Raw genomic sequence first — 23891 nt, forward strand, 5'->3', positions numbered from 1 at the left:
AAATAACAAGTGTCACAGTGGCTTACACTTGCATCGCATCTCTTAAACTTGACAACACAATGTGTCCAATGTTTTCACAAAGATAAAATAAGTCATATTTTTGGTTCGTTTAATAGTTAAAACAAATTTACATTATTGCAATCAGTTGATAAAACATTGTCCTTTACAATTATAGAAACTTTTTAAGAAAAATCTACTTCTCTGTTAGCATGTCAGCAGACTGGGGTAGATCCTGCTGAAATCTATGTATTGAATGAATAGAATCGTTTTAAATCGGGAAAAAAATCGTTTTTGAATCGAGAATCGTGTTGAATCGAAAAAAATCGATATATAATCGAATCGCAACCCCAAGAATCGATATTGAATCGAATCGTGGGACACCTAAAGATTTGCAGCCCTACTAAATATGATTTAATGTTGCCTTTATTCATAACTGAAGTTATCTTAGCAGATTTGAAAATAAACTTTTTCTGTATATGTCTCAAGCTGCTGCCTCTCCTATACGTTCACACCAGTGATTCTCAACCATTTTTCAGTGACGTATCCCCTGTGAACATTTTTTTAATTCAAGTACCCCCTAATCAGAGCAAATCATGTTTGGTTGAAAAAAAAGAAATAAAGAAGTAAAATACAGCACTATGTCATCAGTTTCTGATTTATTAAAATGTATAACAGTGCAAACTATTGCTCATTTGTTGTGGTCTTTCTTGAACTATTTGGAAAAAACTATATAAAAATAAGTGATTCAAATATAAATAAAGATTTCTACACAAAGAAGTAATCATCAACTTAAAGTGCCCTCTTTGGGGATTGTAATAGAGATCCATCTGGATTCATCAACTTAATTTTAAACATTAAAAAAAATAAAAAATCTTTAACATCAATATTTATGGAACATGGCCACAAAAAAATCGAGCGGCAACACTGAATATTGCATTGTTGCATTTTTCCACAGTTTATGAACTTACCTTCATATTTTGTTGAAGTATTGTTCAATAAATATATTTATAGAAGATTTTTGAATTGTTGCTATTGTTGGAATATTTAAAAAAAACTTTCACGTACCCCTTGGCATACCTTCAAGTACCCCCAGGGGTACGCGTACCCCCATTTGAGAACCACTGTTTACTCCAAGCCTGGACAATTATTTGACTCGGGGAGCCAGATTTAGATAAAAATCTGTGTCTGAGGGCCAGTATATCTTTCTTTAGGAACACTAACACAAAACCTCACAATAATGATTGGAAGCGAAAAACGTTATGACAGACCGCCTTAAAAAATGGAATGGAATTTGACATTTTTTTACTGAATGAGACACCCAGAATGTACATGAAAATAAAGAATGTGGGATTTACAATATTATCTATGAAGGATAAAACACTGAATATTGACAACATATTTTAGAATCAGCCGAAACACAACCAAAATGCAACAAACATAGTGAAATATGAACGCGAAGGGTAAAAGTGAAGTGAAGTCAATTATATTTATATAGCGCTTTTCTCTAGTGACTCAAAGCGCTTTACATAGTGAAACCCAATATCTAAGTTACATTTAAACCAGTGTGAGTGGCACTGGGAGCAAGTGGGTAAAGTGTCTTGCCCATGGACACAACGGCAGTGACTAGGATGGCTTAAGCGGGAATCGAACCTGCAACGCTCAAGTTGCTGGCACGGCCACTCTACCAACCGAGCTATACCGCTTACATTTTGAGCTATCTCATAGTGACCAAAGTAACTGATTAGATGACCATAGTAACTAATTGGATGACCATTGGAACTACTGTATCATGCAGATTCCAAGCATTGAAAGACTTAGTATCGTTGAACACTTAAGGTCATTAGAAAACATCACTGTGCATTATAAACTACTCAGTGGCTTAGTGGTTAGTGCAGGGGTGCCCATTACGTCGATCGCGAGCTACCAGTCGACCGCGGGGGGTGTGTCAGTCGATCGCCAGCCAGGTTTTTAAAAAAAATAGACCTAAAAATGAGTGATCATCAATCTTCACCAAGACGTCACTTAAATGACATTCACGGTACCGGAGGGTCTTGTGAGATGACGCTGGCTGCTGCAAGATCATTATTATGAAAATATGACCGAGAGGAAGGCGAGAAACACTTTTTATTTCAACAGACTCTCGCGCCGTACCTTCCGTCAAAACTCTAAAGGCCGACTGCACATTTCCTATCTTCACAATAAAAGCCCTGCTTCATGCTGCCTGCGCTAACTAAATACAGAGTCTCGGAAAACTGGCGTGCACAAGCGATCCCTCAGAAAGCTGGCGTGCACAGCACTTGTGCACGCCAGCTTTCCGAGACTCTTATTTTGTTAGCGCAGGCAGCATGAAGTAGGGCTTTTATTGTGAAGATAGGAAATGTGCAGTCGGCCTTTAGAGTTTTGACGGAAGGGACGGCGCGAAAGTCTGTTGAAATAAAAAGTGTTTCTCGCCTTCCTCTGTCATTTTTTCATAATAATGAACTGGCAGCAGCCAGCGTCATCTCACAAGACCCTCGGGTGCCGTGAATGTCAATCAAGCAAGCTACGGAATTTGCCGCCAATGTTTTTCTTGTAAAGTGTATGGAAGCTGGATGAATTAGATGCCAAAAACCAACCACTTTCATGTGGTATTGTAAAGAAAGGACAACTTTTTTCTCCTCCATTTGAAAATGTGGGCGTTATCATCATTACTGTCTGATTCCAATCAATGCAAGTCATCAGAATCAGGTAATACACCAACTTATATTCTTGTCTTTGTGAAAGAAAGACATCTACATGTGTTACACATGCTTGTATTATCATTAAACACATTTAACTTGTTTACAAAAATGTCTCTTTCATAAATAAATAAATATAAATGATATATATAAATGAGGTAGATCCCCTCGAGTTGGTCAATTGAAAAGTAGCTCGCCTGCAGAAAAAGTGTGGGCACCCCTGGGTTAGAGTGTCCGCCCTGAGATCAGTAGGTTGGAGTTCAAACCCCGCCCGAGTCATACCAAAGACTATGAAAAAAAAATGTGACCTATTACCTCCCTGCTTGGCACTCAGCATCAGGGGTTGGAGTTGGGGTTCGGATCACCATAAATGATTACCGGGCGTGGCCACGGCTCCCCTCAGAGTGTCCCTTTAACATTAATGGGTCTTCACATACACTAGGAGAAGAAACCAATTCCGCAAAGATTTCATTAATTTATTTTCAAATCCAGTAACATAAACTTTAAGTGATTGACACATAACGGAGTTCATATTCAAGAGTAAACAATGTGTTTTATTATTAAACTGGCTCAAACTAACACGCACGAGAACACCAATACAACAATGTATCCCACCAGACATCCTCCATACTGTATCAGCTACAACATTATGACATGGGATCCAATACAGGAGCGTTTTAAAAAATAAAAATACAACTACAAAAGATGAGAGAAACGTGTCATTCATCCATCCATTTTCTTCTGCAGTTTCAGTTGGGGTGCTTCAAATTCCCCCAGCCCACCTCCTCTAGTCCCACTGGGCTGTGGGACATCGTCCCTGTGATGTGTCCGAAAATGGATGTCCGACTCTGGATCCCTCCTGGATGATCTCTCCAAGTGTGAGTAATATTTGCAAGACGTAATAACCACATACTAACACAGTCAGTGGTGATGAGAGTTAATAGTAAAACATGTAAAAAAAAAAGTGAAAGAGATCTTGGTCCAATGTGCCGAGGTGTTGAACAATACATTGACAACATGCTGCCGAGTGCATGTTTGTGAAAGGGACTTTGGTCACGTCAACAAGACTGCACTTCAAGGTGGGCGGCTCGATCCAAATATGGATATCAAAATGTATTGGATGACGATGCCATCGATGTTTTTCTGTTGTCTTCTGTTTATTTTATTATTATTTTTACATATGTTCAAATATGTATTCATAAGGGCTGTCAAAAACAGAGTAAACTCATGAGATTAATGATAAAAAAAATAGTGCGTTAATCATGTATAGACGCAGATGAATCAAGCCATTAAATGGACCTTTTACCGTAACTGTGGATGGTTACACAAAAGGGTGTTACACGGTCAGTACAAAGATAAGTGAAGAGACTCCGACTCTTGTGCTCGCTGGTGAATTTCACTCTAAAACAGTGATTCTCAAACTGTGGTACGTGGGCTCCATCGATAGTGGTATGCCAAATAATCACTTGTTTAAATATTCAAACAGTGTTACTGTTCAAACTGTGTGTAATGTGGCCAAACATATTGAATATCCTTGTTAAATAAAACCTCTGCCTTGTTTTTAATGATTATTTAGGCCTACTACGCTACTGTATTTTCATGTACGTCATTATCGTGGTGCTTGGCGAGCCACGTGTTTTCTGAGGTGGTACTTGGTAAAAAAAAGTTTGAGAACCCTCCATCCATTTTCTACCGCTTATTCCCTTTCGGGGTGGCGGGGGGCGCTGGCGCCTATCTCAGCTACAATCGGGCGGAAGGCGGGGTACACCCTGGACAAGTCGCCACCTCATCGCAGGGCCAACACAGATAGACAGACAACATTCACACTCACATTCACACACTAGGGCCAATTTAGTGTTGCCAATCAACCTATCCCCAGGTGCATGTCTTTGGAAGTGGGGGGAAGCCGGAGTACCCGGAGGGAACCCACGCATTCACGGGGAGAACATGCAAACTCCACACAGAAAGATCCCGAGCCTGGATTTGAACCCAGGACTGCAGGACCTTCGTATTGTGAGGCAGACGCACTAACCCCTCTGCCACCGTGAAGCCAAGTTTGAGAACCACTGTTGTAAAAAAAACACCCTGACTGGACTTTAGATACAACGTTAATTATTGAACATCCATCATTATAGAAGGCCTACTGAAATAGAAATGCATATTATTGGCAATTTATAATGTGCTAGGCTACCAACTACCAAAAAAATTAATTCAAGAGTACACGTTGGAACTTTAAGGATGTATGAAATGATTTAGGAAATGGTTAAGGATCTAAGAATGTGGAAATGTTACTAATGCTGTACCTTATTATCTTACATGTACTGTATTGGGACCCCTGCTTATAAGCTATTACAGCTTCCTGGGAGAACTTACAAATCATATACAGTTGTTAAGTGTATGGACTTTTGTAATGTTTTGTAAATAAAGACATAGGATCATGCCGGGCCATCAAGTAAAATATTAGACAAAATCTGTGTGACATTCTTACAATAAAATGGCATGTGTGTCCAAGTATTGGGGTCTTTTTAAAGTTTAAATTATGCAAGCAAGTAATAAATTGTGATTAATCCAAATATAAAATTGGGGATTAATTTGACTAAAAATGTTATCATTTGACAGCACTAATATTTATGTTGATTACAATGTAAGTGAATATGTTTTCTACACGAACTTGAAGAGCCAATAGCAATTTTTGCTTTTGTTGTCACTCAATTGTACATAATAAAATTGATACAATGCATTATTTTGTTTATATTGCTAGACTGCCTTATATTGTTGAATTAAAGGCCTACTGAAAGCCACTACTAGCGACCACGCAGTCTGATAGTTTATATATCAATGATGAAATATTAACATTGCAACACATGCTAATACGGCCTTTTTAGTTTACTAAATTGCAATTTTAAATTTCCCGCGAAGTGTCGTGTTGAAAACGTCGCAGTATGATGACGCGTCGTTTGACGTCTCAGGTTCATTATTTTCCAGCCCGATCCAAACTATAAGTAGTCTGCTTTAATCACATGATTAAACAGTATTCTGGACATCTGTGTTGCTGACTCTTTTGCAATTTGTTCAATTAATATTGGAGAAGTCAAAGTAGAAAGATGGAGGTGGGAGCTTTTATCCTTTAACCACACAAACACTGTCGGCGGTGTTTCCTTGTTTAAAATTCCCGAAGGCGAAGCTTTACTATGGATCAGAGCAGTCAAGCGAACATGGATCCCGACCAAATGTCAACCAGCAGTTTTCGGTGAGAAAATTGTGGTAATAAGTTTGCTCTTACCGGCGACACGAGCGGAGTTTCCAGCAGCGTGACTTGCCACAGAGACTCTTGAGTCAACACACGTACCACACCCCTTCGACTTTAGGTACAATTTAATCCCTCTAAAACACTAACACTATGGGAAGATAAGGGATTTTCCAGAATTATCATAGTAAATGTGTGTAATAACATCGCCTTTTTTTTTTCTCCTAGTCCTTTAGTCTCAATATCCTCATTCACGAATATTTCATCCTCGCTCAAATTAATGGGAAAATTGTCGTTTTCTCGGTCGGAATAGTTCTTTCTGCTGGAAGCTCCCATTAAAAACAATGTGAGGACGTGAGGAGCCCTCACCCTCGTGACGTCATCGTCTGCGACTTCCGGTAAAGGCAAGGCTTTTTTATTAGCGACCTAAAGTTGCGAACTTTATCGGCGATGTTCTCTACTAAATCCATCCATCTTCTTCCGCTTATCCGAGGTCGGGTCGCGGGGGCAACAGCCTAAGCAGGGAAACCCAGACTTCCCTTTCCCCAGCCACTTCGTCTAGCTCTTCCCGGGGGATCCCGAGGCGTTCCCAGGCCAGCCGGGAGACATAGTCTTCCCAACGTGTCCTGGGTCTTCCCCGTGGCCTCCTACCGGTTGGACGTGCCCTAAACACCTCCCTAGGGAGGCGTTCGGGTGGCATCCTGACCAGATGCCCGAACCACCTCATCTGGCTCCTCTCGATGTGAAGGAGCAGCGGCTTTACTTTGAGTTCCTCCCGGATGGCAGAGCTTCTCACCCTATCTCTAAGGGAGAGGAAACTCATTTCGGCCGCTTGTACCCGTGATCTTATCCTTTCGGTCATGACCCAAAGCTCATGACCATAGGTGAGGATGGGAACGTAGATCGACCGGTAAATTGAGAGCTTTGCCTTCCGGCTCAGCTCCTTCCTCACCACAACGGATCGGTACAACGTCCGCATTACTGAAGACGCCGCACCGATCCGCCTGTCGATCTCACGATCCACTCTTCCCTCACTCGTGAACAAGACTCCTAGGTACTTGAACTCCTCCACTTGGGGCAGGGTCTCCTCCCCAACCCGGAGATGGCACTCCACCCTTTTCCGGGCGAGAACCATGGACTCGGACTTGGAGGTGCTGATTCTCATTCCGGTCGCTTCACACTCGGCTGCAAACTGATCCAGCGAGAGCTGAAGATCCCGGACAGATGAAGCCATCAGGACCACATCATCTGCAAAAAGCAGAGACCTAATCCTGCGGTCACCAAACCGGAACCCCTCAACGCCTTGACTCTACTAAATCCTTTCAGCAAAAATATGGCAATATCGCGAAATGATCAAGTATGACACATAGAATGGAGCTGCTATCCCCGTTTAAATAAGAAAATCTCATTTCAGTAGGCCTTTAAATGTCAATTTGTTCCACCTATAAGTGTGTCAATACAACTATATTTACGTGTTTGCCTAAATTATTCGTACTGTAATCATGATTGACAAAAGAAAGGTAAACATCACAAAATCATTCGGTGATCTTGGAAAAACGTCAGAGTAAAAAGTATCGGCGATATTGTCTGGTATTATATCGATCCCAATGACTGTGGTATCGCCCACCTCCGATGCACAGTGACAATATGGTCAGGACTCTTCAGCGGTTGGCTAGTTGGTGTCGGCCGCTTTAACAAGAGGCCCACACAAGTCTCTCTTCTCCAGCATGGAATAGTCAAGCAGCGGAACATCGCAGGCGGTGAATTCCAGTTTGTTAGGACTGGTGCAGATGCTGAAGTCTAGTTTCTTGGCAGCATCGCCCCCGTGTTCCTGCACCTTGAGCCGAGCCGGGCTCTTGACGCTACCCGGGGGCCGGCCAGGACTCACCTTATACCCCGCAGCTCTGGTTGTACCCACAGGCCTGCCGGGGCTGGTTTTAAAGCCAGCGGCCCTCGTGGTCCCGGGTGGACGCCCAGTACTGGTGCGGTAGCCTGCTAACTTCGTGGTCCCCGGCGGCCTGCCTCTCTTCCCCGACTTCCCTTTAGCTGTGTTTTTCTTGGCGCCTGCAGCCGCCTCCGTGTTGGTTCTCAGAGGCTGAAGATGAAAGGGATTCTGGGTATCGTGGAACTGAGCTGGCATCATCCCCTTGTGCATGCTCTGTGGCAAAGGGGCCAAGCCTGCGAGCGACAGGTGCAACCCAGACGTTGTTGGGTAGAACTTGTTGGACTGGAGGCTGTATAGATCAAAACAGCTTGCAGGGTGAGAGTCCTCTGCAGGTCCACTCATACAGTAGTCGCTGCTGCTGCCACAGGTCACGTGATGCATCATTTTCGGTTTTCTGTGGGGTGTGTACCAAAATAACACCAACACCGATGTTACACACTGACTGAGTATTGCCACATAATGTCAATGGAACTTAGTGAGTTAGCTCATATAACAATATAAACATTTTTTTTTACAAAAACAACGTTAACCGTACCTCAGTCGATGGAGGACAATACGCGAGAAAAGGGTAATGTCGCGTGGTCAACAACTGGCATGTCTGCTAACTACGGCCAGGCGTCCGCCATCGGAAGGGAGCGACGTTCGCATATCTTTTATTCCTTCAGGCTGTGGGCGAGAAGATGAGACAGGAAGCCATTTTTTGCCTAAAAAAAAAGAAAAATCAATGGAACAAGATGCGTTAACCACGCATGCGCGTAAATCTGACTTCCGGTGGGGAGGATGAACGAAGAGTTCTATTACAACGTTGCATTGGATTTGGAATAAAAATGCGTGCGTTCATTTACAGCAGGGGTCACCAACCTTTTTGAAAGCAAGAGCTACTTCTTGGTTACTGATTAATGCGAAGCGCTACCAGTTTGATTCACACTTAAATAAATTGCCAGAAATAGCCAATTTGCTCAATTTACCTTGAATTGCCGCCCGGGCGCTAATTAATTTCAAACCTCTTCTCACTCCTGCGCTTACCAAAGGCATGCGGTAAAAGTAAGCATGCGCTAATTATTTTAAAACCTCTTCTCACTCCGGCACGTACCAAAGGCATGCAGTAAAAATTTGAGTGTGATGTAAGCTTGGACCTTAAATCATACTGAATAGCTCTTAATCTTCTTCCCTTTATGCGATTTCAAATTACCGGTATTGAAATCAGCCTCCTCCATTTTGAAAATGATGACAGGGGAAGTGTCACTCGTGACGTCACGAGTTTGACCAGCGGGTAATACTAAGCATGTGCTAATTATTTTGCTAAGCGAGTTTGACCCGGCAGTAAATGGGTATTTCTGTCAGTCATTCCGTCGTACATTTTTTTTTCTTTTTACGGAAGGTTTTTTCTAGAGAATAAATGATAAATGATAAATAAATAAATGGGTTGTACTTGTATAGCGCTTTTCTACCTTCAAGGTACTCAAAGCGCTTTGACACTACTTCCACATTTACCCATTCACACACACATTCACACACTGATGGAGGGAGCTGCCATGCAAGGCGCCAATCAGCACCCATCAGGAGCAAGGGTGAAGTGTCTTGCTCAGGACACAACGGACGTGACGAGGTTGGTTCCAGGTGGGATTTGAACCAGTGACCCTCGGGTTGCGCACGGCCACTCTCCCACTGCGCCAAAAAAACACTTAATTGCACAGTTTACAAGAGGAGAAAACACAAAAAAATGAAAATAAAAATTTGAAACATAGTTTATCTTGAATTTCGACTCATTAAAATTCAACATTCAACCGAAAAAAATTAAGAGAAAAACTAGCTAATTCGAATCTTTTTTTAAAAATAAAAAAATTAAATTATGGAACATCATTAGTAATTTTTCATGATTAAAATTAATTTTAGAATTTTGATGACATGTTTTAAAAAGGTTAAAATCCAATCTGCACTTTGTTAGAATATATAACAAATTGGACCAAGCTATATTTCTAACAAAGACAAATCATTAATTCTTCTAGATTTTCCAGAACAAAAATTTTAAAAGTAATTCAAAAGACTTTGAAAAAAGATTTAAATTTGATTCTACAGATTTTCTAGATTTGCCAGAATAATTTTTTTTGAATTTTAATCGTAATAAGTTTGAATAAATATTTCACAAATATTCTTTGTCGAAAAAACAGAAGCTAAAATGAAGAATTAAATTAAAATGTATTTATTATTCTTTACAATAAAAAAAAGAAAATACTTGAACATTGATTTCAATTGTCAGGAAAGAAGTGGAAGGAATTTAAAAGGTAAAAAGGTATATGTGTTTAAAAATCCTAAAATCATTTTTAATGTTTTATTTTTTCTCTAAAATTGTCTTTCTGAAAGTTACAAGAAGCAAAGTAAAAAATAAGTGAATTTTTTTAAACAAGTGAAGACCAAGTCTTTAAAATATTTCTTGAATTTTCAAATTCAATTTGAGTTTTGTCTCTCTTACAATTAAAAATGTCGAGCAAAGCGAGATAAGCTTTCTAGTAAATAAATACAATTTAAAAAATAGAGGCAGCTCACTGGTAAGTGCTGCTTTTAGAGCTATTTTTAGAAAAGGCCAGCGGTCGACTCATCTGGTCCTTACGGGCGACCTGGTAACCCCTGATTTACAATATTAAATTAAACTTTTCTCCTTATGGTTATAGACGAAAAATGAAAATAATAGAAAAGGAGTTCAACAACTGTTGGTGATGTCAATCAAAACCCAGCATTATGTTTTTAAAATGTTTGATACAGCTTTTATAAACTGGATGTCAATGAATTGCACAGGTCGAAAATGCAAATAAGGACATTATTTTACATTACAACATTTTTCCTAGAAAAAGGATGGATTTACCCACCTCCAACAACAAAGCAAAACTGCAAACCCCAACAAAGAATTCTATTCACAGGCTCCTTCTCAACATTTGTGTTTGAGAGATTTTCTTTTTTTGTCCACCTGCAATGAGGTGGCGATTTGTCCAGGGTGTACCCCGCCTACCGCCCGAATTATAATCATAATACCATGAATTGATTTACGTGGACCCCGACTTAAAGTTGAAAAACTTATTGGGGTGTTACCATTTAGTGGTCAATTGTATGGAGTATGTACTGTACTGTGCAATCTACTAATAAAAGTTTCAATCAATCAATCAAAACGCAGCTGAGATAGGCTTCAGCGACCCCCCGCGATCCCAAAAAGGGACAAGCGGTAGAAAATGGATGGATATCTTCCAACATTGGATTTATTAAAATCTGTTAGAGATCAATCCGGAATGTGTCTGACCCTGCTCTTCTTTAGATAAGGACAAGTCTATACTTTGTCAAGCATTTAAACCAGGGGTCGGGAACCTTTTTGGCTGAGAGAGCCAAGAATCCAAATATTTTGAAATGAGTCGAAACAAATGTTAGCTTCAGAATAACATTGTTATTCTGAAGCTAACTGTGGAGGGGGCGTGGCCTTTAGGCCTGCAGCGAAGCGGGGTGTTGCTAGGAGCGGACTCGAAATCAGCGACAGGTGCGTAGATGGCCCACCTGGGCCTTGTTATCTAATCACCTGTCGCGCTGTTTATAAGCAGCAGCCAGGAGGAGAGACGGGGTTGGGGATACAGCCAGAGTGCGAGCGAGAACGGAAGAGAAAAATAGAAAAAGACAATTGCTGGAAAGCAACTGAGAGACTTTTTGAAAAATAAAACAATATCGTAACCCTGAAACAGGCTCTCATGTCGGTGCTTGGTGGTCTGAAGAAACCCCAGGAAGGCAAGCCCCACACTAACCAATAATAAATAACTTTTTACCATTCACGCAACTTCTTGAACAGGTGCGGTAGAAAACGGATGGATGGATTAAAAATGCATGAGAATGTTTTATATTTTCAACATTTTTAACACTGTGATTACAAGTGGAATTATTCATTACTTATCGTGTTGAGCAATGTCAGCTCAGATATATCCGAGAGCCAGATGCGGTCATCACAAGAGCCACATCAGGCTCTAGAGCCATATCTGGCTCTAGAGCCATAGGTTCCCTACCCCTGGTTTGGACAAATGTTTTCTTTGGCAGCTGCATCTATCAGTTTTGAAATTTGATTGAAACGTTTATTAGTAGATAGCACAGTACAGTACATATTCCGTACAATTGACCACTTAAATAGTAACACCCCAATAAGTTTTTCAACTTGTTTAAGTCGGAGTCCACGTTCATCATCCATTTTGAACCGCTTATTCCCTTCGGGGTCGCTGGAGCCTATCTCAGCTACAATCGGGAAGAAGGTGGGGTTAACTCTGGACAAGTCTCCACCTCATCGCAGGGCCAACACAGATAGACAGACAACATTCACACTCACATTCACACACTAGCTCCAATTTAGTGTTGCCAATCAACCTATTCCTAGGTGCATGTCCTTGGAAGTAGGAGGAAGCCGGAGTACCCGGAGGGAACCCACATCGTCACAGGGAGAACTTGCAAACTCCACACAGAAAGATCCCGAGACCGGGATTGAACCCAGGACTACTCGTATTGTGAGGCAGACGCACTAACCCCTGTCCACCGTGCTGCCCCCACGTTAATGAATTCATGGTAATACAGGTTATGGTCTTAAACTTTTTCACATGGAAGGTTAAAACCTAGAAAGGACAGCAAAATACAAACGTTACCCAGGAAAAAATAGACAGGTATAATAAAACACAAAACAACACTTTTATCATGGAGAGCGTTTATTAAAATCCATAGGAATTTAAGGACAAACACTGGCTTTCTGCAGCAACTGCAGTGCTAGAACAAATATCAATTTACATTTATCAGTGATATTTCTCCTGATGGTCACTTCCAAAATGGATCCAAGATGAAGTCCACAGGACTTAAGATTCTTTCATGAGCTTGGTCAACTTCTGAATCTTCGTCTTCGTGGACATGTCCACGTACTTGTCGCCGATACTGACAACCATGCCGCCCAGGATTGATGGATCAGACTGTTAGGAACACGACATTTTAAGTCAAATCATACATAGTAGTTTAAATAAAAGGCAGACCATAGCTACGTACTATTAATCTGATTAAAAGCAGACCTGGGCAAAATGTGGCCCTTTATGATTTTCAATCTGGCCCATTGGACGTTCTACATTTTTTTTTTTTACCTTTAACATCAAAACTGTCAACACCATTATAATTTGCAGGGCTGTTTTTAAATGACCGTAAGTCTTGAACTACAGAAAGTATTTCAATGGCCGAAATCTGCGCTTTTGGGTGTTGTACGAGTTATTACAGTAGCTCAGACGAGGGTTTGTTTCCAGAGCAGCTAGCCTGAAACGCATGTGTCAGAAACAGATGCAGAAGCAGATTTTTTTGTGATATCATATTGTAGGTGTTCATTACACTTTACATTCATATTTTGCTGTTTTTTTTTAAAATATTTTTGTTGTGTTGGCAACACTAAATTGGCCCTAGTGTGTGAATGTGAGTGTGAATATTGTCTGTCTATCTGTGTTGGCCCTGTGATGAGGTGGCGACTTGTCCAGGGTGTACCCCGCCTTCTGCCCGATTGTAGCTGAGATAGGCGCCAGCGCCCCCCGCGAGCCCGAAAGGGAATAAGTGGTAGAAAATGGATGGATGGATGGATGTTGTGTTTTGCTTGATTGTAAAAGATTAACAACTATCGAGGAGCTGGTCTGAGAAGAAAGGAGCGACGTTCATATTCTGTTAATATTCAGTGTTTTATTGTTCATAGTTAATATTGTAAATCCCACTTTCTTTATTTTAATGTGCAATTTGTGTGTCCAATTCAGTAAAAAACTGTAAAATTCCATTCCATCTTTTTGAGGTGGTCTGTCATAACGTTTTTAGAACTCTATTGGACATTGTGACTTTTGGTATTAGTGTTCCTGATAAAAGGGGGCCCAAACACACATACTGTACAGCAGATGTTTACACATACATCTTGGCCCCCAGACACATTTTTTTCTCACAATGGTAACCCCAACCCCGAGTCAAAATATTTGCTCAGCTCTGCCTTACCGGAATAAAATAGCTTCATGTAAACACGCCATTCGATCACACGTTTGGATCAAAATTTAATTCCGATCGAGACGGGTGATTTATGCCGATAGTCCTAAAATTTGGCTCAGAAATTATCCTTACTGCGCATGTCTTTGATGTCAGCTATACTTTAATAGTCACGGAATGAAGCGATTGCCTTGCTGCTGTCTCCCCCGTATATACTGATGCACTGTATAGCCCGGAAAATATGGTAATTCAAATTGATGTGTGAAAAAAGTAGACAATGGGATCTTTAAAACTAAAAATTGTACCTTGGTTTCCAGCTTGATCGTTTCACCCTTCTGAATAAATCCATTGAGTGCGACTTTCAGCTCCGCAAGACTAGCCTGATCCAAAGGCTGAAATGATACAACATTGAGTAAATTGGACAGGGTGACGATAAAGACTAAAAAGACAGCAACATTTGTACGACATACCTGAGCAGTGGTAACGGTGCAGCTCACCTCACCGCGGTGTGCACTCATCATCTTGCCGAAAGCAGCGATGACGTCCCCAGTTTTAGTCAGACGACCATTGTCGGCTAAAACATCTGCAGAAACGGACAATATAATCGATTAACACTACATCTAAACAAGAATGCAAGGCATACATGTTAAAAGGAGACTGAAGCATCTAAAGCCTGTGTCAAAGTCAAGGTCCGCGGGCCAGATCCGGCCCACAAATGAATTATATGATGGTATTTGATCAGTATTAGAACCGGCCCGCAGGCCACAGACGCCGGCTGCCGTTTTACATGCACCAATACTCCATCAGTGTTGGCGCTAGGTCCCAGGGACCCCATCAAGTCCAAAAAATGGGGTCCCACAGTAAATTTTGGGGGATCCCACTTCTTTGTAACCGTTTTGAAAACAAATGATAAAAGTATGCATTATCCTGTTATATCTCACATTCCATATTGTGTTTTGGAAAAAGGTGGTCATAAACATTATTTAATTTATTAAAAATAATAATACAAAAGACAACACATTTTTATGCATAAGTAAATCTATTCAGTTAGAAACATTCATTTACTTTCTTCTTTCCTACATTGATCTAAACTTTACCGCTGCCAGTATTTTTTTCTATATTTTTATTGTAATATTTTCAGAATGTGTTTGTTCTATTTTTGGCCAAAGTAGGACAAAGAAAACAATTTGAAGTGGTCTTTAGTTTTTAGTAGGGGTGGGCAAATTAATGCGTTAATTATGAGTTAACTCATAAATCTATTAACGCCGACAATTATTTTATCGCACATTTGCGTATGTTGTTTACATGCTTTTATTTTGTTAACGCCTTTTCTTAACAAGATGGCGTCGCCCGGCGTCAAGGGGCTCTTGGTAAAGATGGAACATTTGGCAAAAATACCGGACAATTCTGCAAATTTCATGGCTGGCTTACAGCGTGGTCACTCCGGGATCACTTACGACCGCCAGACAATTCTGGATGTGGATAGATCGGGCCGTTTTGGACTGAATGACGCGTACTTGCTAGACCGGCTAGCTAGCATGGGAATACTTTGCCGGCTACATCCAGCGGCCTGTGAAGCAGCGGAGTATATGTGTTGTCTGTCTATTTATGAATAATGCAGACCAGGAGTGTTGGCTGAGTTCTTAACGTTTGCTTTCAGAGCGTGCATATCACAACATACAAGATGCCGTCATGGCGACACAACCTATACCGGGCTACCGCGCATGCTCCTCACTCCTGTTGCATGCTGGGTAGGGTAGTTCTTTTATTCCCTGGCTCATAACATCACAATATAGTACCATGTATATGATGCGTTCAGTTTATCAAAGCACCAAGCAAAGTATCGGAAAATTCCCATCATATCAATTCCTAGATATGGTCATAATTATTTTAAGTGCACTACGCAGAATAAACACAACATTATTAATATTGCTACTACGGATAATTTGATCAAAAATTCCCTAAAACAGCCCACTACCTATAATATAGGTTTTTTGAACATAAGATCCCTGATAAAAAAAATGTTTCTGCTGTTACCTCAGAAATTGCCTGTTCAGATGTTATGATTGTGGCTCAGAGATTTGTATGTAGATTATATTTATTTTCCATAACAAACAGGATAACTTAAATACCCTGGTAGTGGCAATAAGCTTAAATGTTTGTATTTACATTTTTTGAAGTTATTTTCATAAAATATGCTATTTAACTGCTACTGTTTAACAAGGACTGATTTAAATTGTGTTTGCACAACAAATGTTTTAGCGCTTTTGTTCATGTGGGAGAATATTCCAATAAAGGTGCACTACACACTACTTTTGAATTCATTATTGGGCTTTGCGTATACAATGCAGTTAATCACGATTAATCGAAAAATAGTGCGATTAACTTCGATTAAAATTTTTAATCGTTGCCCAGCCCTAGTTTTTAGTTTTGATGCCATGATTTTAATAAGCCGGCCCGTGTGTGCACAGATTTTCCTCCATGCGGCCCCTGAGCTAAAATGAGTTTGACACCCCTGACCTAAAGGATTAGTAACTCTGCAAGTGTTTTTCTCATTTTATGTAGCATTCCACCACAAAACCACTGGTCAATAAATGAAAATGAACTCGATAACAATAAGTTTTCTTCATCTCTGGCTTTCAAACAGGGTGCAAGAGGGTTCACTTGGTGCATATATCTCGGCACCTGGGCGCGTTGAATAAATTCTACAATAAACGAGCAGAGTGAATTAGGGCTGGGCGATTATGTGATTGAGATCGATGGTTGTGTGGAGCAGCTGTTAGCAAATATTACAGCGATCAAACATGGCAGAAATGTCTGTTCGAAGAAGAGGGAAAAAAAACTATTTTTGGTATACTCCTGCACGGAAAAATCTGCCTTTATAGACCATGATCCTGTGTGTGTCTGTGAATGTATGTGTGTACGTTTGCGTGTGTGTGTGTGCACAATCATCCCGTTAAAAGTTTGGACGCACGACTATATATATCATCCTGCAAAATTCCATACTGGCCCAAGCCTATGTACTGCGTGACAACTCACTAATGAGGTTCATGGTGATCGGGGAGGCTTTGGCCTTTGTAAGGGCATCGGCGAAGATCTTCTGCTTGATGCTACGCTTCACAATAGGGTTCATTACCACACTGGAAAATTTAGGATCCTTGATGAGGGTCTGTGGAACAAAAAGTAAAGACACAGTAAAGACACACGCACGCACAAGCATGCCTGAATACAAAAAATTGGTACCGGGCCGCAGAAGAGTTTTTTATTCATTTTTATAAAAAATAAAAAATAAAAAAATGTTTTTTAAAATTTATTAAATCAACATAAAAAACACAATATACACTTACTATTAGTGCACCAACCACAAAAACCTCCCTTTTTAATGACAAAAATGTCCCTTTTTCATGACAAAGAAAAAAAAAAAAAAAAAAAAAGATTATTGTGAGGTAAAGACACACGCACGCACAAGCATGCCTGAATACAAAAAATTGGTACCGGGCCGCAGAATAATTTTTTATTCATTTTTGTAAAAACAAACAAAAAAAAAAAAAAAAATTGTTGTTTTTTTATTTATTAAATCAACATAAAAAACACAATATACACTTACAATTAGTGCACCAACCACAAAAACCTCCCTTTTTAATGACAAAAATGTTCCTTTTTCATGACAAAGAAAAAAAAAAAAGATTATTGTGAGGAGCAGAAACTGGAGCCTGTTCATGCCTACCGTCAAGCATGGTGGTGGTAGTTTTATGCGCTGGGCCTGTTTTGCTGCCAATGGAGCTGGTGCTTTACAGAGAGTAAATTGGACAATGAAAAAGGAGGATTACCTCCAAATTCTTCAGGACAACCTAAAATCATCAGCCCAGTGGTTGGGTTTTGGGCGCGGTTGGGTGTTCCAACAGGACAATGACCCCAAACACATGTCAAAAGTGGTAAAGGAATGGCTAAATCAGGCTAAAAATAAGGTTTTGGAACTGCCTTCCCAAAGTCTTGACTTAAACGTGTGGATAATGCTGAAGAAATTCACTAGAGGTGGGAATCTTTGGCCACATCATGATTTGATTACGATTCAGGAGCTACGATGCAATTATTAATCGATTATTGATGTATATTATTGCTGTTTTACAAATCATTTTTGTTTCACCAAATGAAAATTTATCACCTACAATTTTTAAAAACAGTGCATTTGTAAAAATGAATTAGCATCAGATTTATTCAATTCATGGAAATGTGTGCAATTGGGCGACATAGCTCGGTTGGTAGAGTGGCCGTGCCAGCAAATTGAGGGTTCCAGGTTCGATTCCCGCTTCCGCCATCCTAGTCACTGCCATTGTGTCGTTGGGCAAGACACTTTACCCACCTGCTCCCAGTGCCACCCACACTGGTTTAAATGTAACTTAGATATTGGGTTTCACTATGTAAAGCGCTTTGAGTCACTAGAGAAAAGCGCTATATAAATATAATAAATATAATAAAAAAAAAAAAACAGCAATTCAAGCGGACATTCAGACCAAATCACCTTCACATCCTTGACTTACATTTACTTTACCCAGCTCCTGTTCCACTTGGTCCAGTTTCTTCTGCTTGCTAGCAGCTGAGAACAGAGCTATGGCATAACGGCCCTCCACTCCATAGACCTGAATGGGAGGCTTGAATAGGAAAGTAAAAAAATCAAAAAAACGGTCATTTAACAATTCAATAGGGTGTCATGTTGTATATCATGTTGTACCTTAACCAGCTTGGTTGCAGGTCGGACAACTGATGTGCTAAACTGGCGGGCCTGCAGAAACAAATCGCATAACTTTGACATGAAACAATACGTAGGGGAGAGAGTACACATTTAGTTTGGGAAAGGGACAAGCGGTAGGAAATGGATGGATGCATTACTGCTCGCTGCTAGGCTAACACTTTAGCAGTCATTCAAGTGCAACGCCGCGTGTGTTACTCATGCATGTCAAAGTCGACAGAAGGTTCCCCGGAAAGGTTATGGCGTGTTAGACGGACTTTGCAATATACAAATATAGACTTTTAACTATTTTAAACGTGACAAAATTGGTAAAATCATTGAACGTGTTACCTGCTGTCCTAGCATGAGTGCTGCCATTTTCTCCTCCAGCTGTCTTGAGCAAAAGTATCGAGTGCGCATGTGCACGGGGAGGAAACTGTTCATGGGTCATGGGTAATGTAGTCCTAAAGCAAATCTATTAGATTTAGTCTAGCGCTTCACGGTGGAAGAGGGGTTAGTGTGTCTGCCTCACAATACGAAGTTCCTGCAGTCCTGGGTTCAAATCCAGGCTCGGGATCTTCCTGTGTGGAGTTTGCATGTTCTCCCCGTGAATGCGTGGGTTCCCTCCGGGTACTCCGGCTTCCTCCCACCTCCAAAGACATGCACCTGGGGATAGGTTGATTGGCAACACTAGTGTGTGAAAGTGAGTGTGAATGTTGTCTGTCTATCTGCGTTGGCCCTGCGATGAGGTGGCAACTTGTCCAGGGTGTACACTGCCTTCCGCCCGATTGTAGCTGAGAAATGGATGGATGGATAGACCAGAGGTCACCAACGCAGTGCCCGCGTGCACCAGGTAGCCCGTAAGGACCAGATGAGTCGCCCACTGGCCTGTTCTAAAAATAGCTCAAATAGCAGCACTTACCAGTGAGCTGCCTCTATTTTTTAAATTGTATTTATTTACTAGCAAGCTGGTCTCGCTGTGTTCGACATTTATAATTCTAAGAGAGACAAAACTCAAATAGAATTTCAAAATCCAAGAAAATATTTTAAAGACTTGGTCTTCACTTGTTTAAATAAATTCATAATTTTTTTAACTTTTGCTTCTTATAAGTTTCAGAAAGACAACCTTAAAAACCTTTTAAATTCATTCCTCTTCTTTCCTGACAATTTAAATCAATGTTCAAGTATATGTATTTATTTTATTGTAAAGAATAAAAAATACATTTTAATTTAATTCTTCATTTTAGCTTCTGTTTTTTCGACGGAGAATATTTGTGAAATATTTCTTCAAACTTATTATGATTAAAATTAAAAAAAAAAAAAAATTCTGGCAAATCTAGAAAACCTGTACAATCAAATTTAAATCTTATTTCAAAGTCTTTTGAATTTCTTTCAAAATTTTTGTTCTAGAAAATCTAGAAGAAATAATGATTTGTCTTTGTTAGAAATATAGCTTGGTCCAATTTATTACATATTCTAACAAAGTGCAGATTGGATTTCAACCTATTTAAAACATGTTATCAAAAATATATATTTATTGTGAGAAATCATTGAGATGATCAGTGTATCCACAAAGATAAATATCATTAATTATTAATAATAACATCGAGTTAAAGGTAAATTGAGCAAATTGGCTATTTCTGGCAATTTATTTAAGTGTGTATCAAACTGGTAATCCTTCGCATTAATCAGTATTCAAGAAGTAGCTCTTGGTTTCAAAAAGGTTGGTGACCCCTTGGCATTCAAATTTGAACTTGACAGTACAGATAAGAACGGAATTTCGTTGCATTAGTTCATGGTAGTGCAGGATATAGATAGATAGAGATAGATGGATAGTACTTTATCTATTCCATCAGGAGAGTTCCTTCAGGAAAATTACAATTTTCAGCACAATCCCATTCAAGATCAGACAAACATTACAGGGAGACAGAACAGGATCGCTATAAGGTGCAGATATGAAATAAATAGATTACTGTACAGATAAATTGATGGATTGATTGAAACTTTTTTAGTAGATTAAACAGTTCAGTACATATTCCGTACAATTGAACACCCAAATAAGTTTTTCAACTCGTTTAAGTCGGAGTCCACGTTAATCAATTCATGGTAATATATTGCACTTGTGCATATGCATCCAGGTATATGGATGTATGTTATATTGTCTTTTATATTCCGGCGAGTTAATCCAGTTTTGGGGGGAATTGAGAGGATGCATTTAAGAGTTATACGGGCTGGGGGAAGTAGCTGGAGGTTCTGCTTCAGAGGCTGCGGAACCTCTTTCTTGAGTCTAGCAGTGAAGACAGTCCTCAGTGGTGGGTGGGAGGAGTCTCTGCAGATTTTTTGAGCCCTGGTCAGGCAGCGGCTTTTTGCGATCTCCTGGATAGGAGGAAGAGGAGTCCTGATGATCTCCACTCTCTGGAGAGACTTCCAGTCTTAGGCACTGCAAGCGACAGTCCAGACAGAGATGCTGTTGGTCAGTAGGTTCTTTATAGTGCACCTGTAGAATGTGGTAAGAATGGGGGGAGGGAGCTGTGCTCTATTCATCCGATGCAAAAAAGTGCATGCGCTGCTGAGCTCTTTTTACAAGAGCTCTGGTGTGTAGGGACCAGGTCATATATATTGTCAGTTATCTGCACCCCCAGGAACTTGGATTATGATAGTACAGTAGATAAAAGCATTGCTACATAATTAGATTTGTAAAAAAAACAACAACAAAAACTCTCCCAGCATTGTTTGGATCGCACGCGAGCTACCACGGTGTCTACCAAAACGTTTGATTTCACAGACATTGTAATTACGTATGTTCTTTTATGTACATTTAACGTGTAGATCCTTAGCCATATTATATGTTTCTATCGTTGTGAAAGCATAGTTTGTGTTCGAGGTTCCACTGCTGCTAACCTTAGACATTTTATAAGTAGACGCAGCATCGAGCACTACTGCCTACTGGCGCTGACGAGACGCGGGGCCGCCATCTTGGAGTGGTGATCCGCTCCACTCAGTGCAATTCATTTGGCAGGAGCAATGAACTGTCAGCGTGTTTAGTTCATCTTATCTCACTGAATACCACTCATTTTCACGCGGTTGGATGTCCGAGATCAGAACTGGGAATATAATCCCAGAAAGGGCGGGGGAAAAACGGTCAGCTATTTTTAAATTGAAGAAACAATGTGATTAGGTTATCCATCCATCCATCCATCCATTTCCTACCACTTATTCCCTTTGGGGTTGTGTGTATATCCTACATAAACAATGTATGAATATATTAGATATCTATATATCTTAAGGACCTATAGACTGTATCTCTGTTGCTAGTGCAGCAGATAGTTTATCCTGTCTTGACACTTTGTATTGATATTTTCTATTACATTCTTCCCTTAAATGATAATGTTTACAGTGATTGTTTTGCATGTATTTTTTATGTACAGTATGTCGCTTTGGATACAAGCGTCTGCCAAATACTTAAACATAAACATATACAATGACCTGAAAGTCTTTATATCGGGGAAAACCACCAATCTGTTTCACTGGATTCAGACTAAAAACTAATTCTGTTTACACCAACAAGATTAGTATTTGAATATTGTTACTTGAAGACTTTTTCCTGGTTACAATTATACTGTTAAGAAATGATTGTGTTATACTTTGCCTAAAATGAGAATGCATCATAATCAGTGGCGGCTGGTGAATTTTGTTTTAGGTGGGGTTGAAAGTTTGTAAACCAAACCCCTGTAGGGGGTCATCCTCCCCCAAAAGCATTCGGACAAAATAGTGAAGACAAAATAAAACATTTCATAGGTTTGCAGAGAACTATATACAATATGCACACTGAAGGCATGATCCCACCATAGGTTTGCAGAGAACTATATACTGTATATGTATTATATAAATATTGAATATGTACTTCTCAACTCTGTGGTAATATTCTTTTCACAAAATACAACCAGTAGCACGTTAATGTTAAATCTTACTTGTGAAATGTTGTTCGAAAACTGTTCGAGAATTTGCTTACAAATTGGTGACCCTCGCCCCATCCTTGTTTGTGAATGACTTAGCATTTCATGGAATCAATCAATCAATGTTTACTTATATAGCCCTAAATCACTAGTGTCTCAAAGGGCTGCACAGACCACCACGACATCCTCGGTAGGCCCACATAAGGGCAAGGAAAACTCACACCCAGTGGGACATCGGTGACAATAATGACTATGAGAACCTTGGAGAGGAGGAAAGCAATGGATGTCGAGCGGGTCTAACATAATACTGTGAGAGTTCAATCTATAATGGATCCAACACAGTCGCGAGAGTTCAGTCCAAAGCGGATCCAACACAGCAGCGAGAGTCCCGTTCACAGCGGAGCCAGCAGGAAACTATCCCAAGCGGAGGCGGATCAGCAGCGCAGAGATGTCCCCAGCCGATACACAGGCGAGCAGTACATGGCCACCGGATCGGACCGGACCCCCTCCACAAGGGAGAGTGGGACATAGAAGAAAAATAAAAGAAACGGCAGATCAACTGGTCTAAAAAGGGAGTCTATTTAAAGGCTAGAGTATACAAATGAGTTTTAAGGTGAGACTTAAATGCTTCTACTGAGGTGGCATCTCGAACTGTTACCGGGAGGGCATTCCAGAGTACTGGAGCCCGAACGGAAAACGCTCTATAGCCCGCAGACTTTTTTTGGGCTTTGTGAATCACTAATAAGCCGGAGTCCTTTGAACGCAGATTTCTTGCCGGGACATATGGTACAATACAATCGGCAAGATAGGCTGGAGCTAGACCGTGTAGTATTTTATACGTAAGTAGTAAAACCTTAAAGTCACATCTTAAGTGCACAGGAAGCCAGTGCAGGTGAGCCAGTACAGGCGTAATGTGATCAAACTTTCTTCTAATGTTATTTCATCAAAACGAGAAAATAGATCTATCTATCTATCTATCTATCTATCTATCTATCTATCCATCTATCTATCTATCTATCTATCTATCTATCTATCTATCTATCTATCTATCTATCTATCTATCTATCTATCTATCTATCTATCTATCTATCTATCTCTCTCTCTTTACACATATATATATATAATATAGGGACGAAGTGGCGCAGCTGCTTTTATACCCAATCATGGCACCCACCTGTTCCCAATTAGCCTGCACACCTGTGGGATGTTCCAAATAAGTGTTTGATGAGCATTACTCAACTTTATCAGTATTTATTGCCAACTTTCCCAACTTCTTTGTCACGTGTTGCTG

At 40.2% G+C, this 23891-nt stretch overlaps 2 protein-coding genes across 2 annotated transcripts; both read right to left on the minus strand.

Annotated features, from left to right (window-relative positions):
• Positions 1-3179: 3179 nt before the first annotated feature.
• LOC133552539 (UPF0461 protein C5orf24 homolog) lies at positions 3180-8645 on the minus strand. Its single transcript, XM_061899770.1, has 2 exons — positions 8445-8645; positions 3180-8303 (listed from the first exon to the last, which is right to left on the minus strand). The coding sequence occupies exon 2, from the start codon at positions 8291-8293 to the stop codon at positions 7637-7639; it is 657 nt and encodes a 218-aa protein (XP_061755754.1). The 5' UTR covers positions 8294-8303; positions 8445-8645; the 3' UTR covers positions 3180-7636.
• A 3967-nt stretch (positions 8646-12612) lies between these two features.
• atp5po (ATP synthase peripheral stalk subunit OSCP) lies at positions 12613-19103 on the minus strand. Its single transcript, XM_061899773.1, has 7 exons — positions 18996-19103; positions 18648-18698; positions 18457-18567; positions 16955-17084; positions 14386-14498; positions 14221-14307; positions 12613-12885 (listed from the first exon to the last, which is right to left on the minus strand). Exons 1-7 carry the CDS (start codon positions 19086-19088, stop codon positions 12775-12777), a joined length of 696 nt encoding a protein of 231 aa, XP_061755757.1. The 5' UTR covers positions 19089-19103; the 3' UTR covers positions 12613-12774.
• Positions 19104-23891: the final 4788 nt, after the last annotated feature.

The sequence above is a fragment of the Nerophis ophidion genome, linkage group LG05 (genome assembly GCF_033978795.1).
Source record: "Nerophis ophidion isolate RoL-2023_Sa linkage group LG05, RoL_Noph_v1.0, whole genome shotgun sequence".
Lineage (NCBI taxonomy): Eukaryota > Metazoa > Chordata > Actinopteri > Syngnathiformes > Syngnathidae > Nerophis > Nerophis ophidion.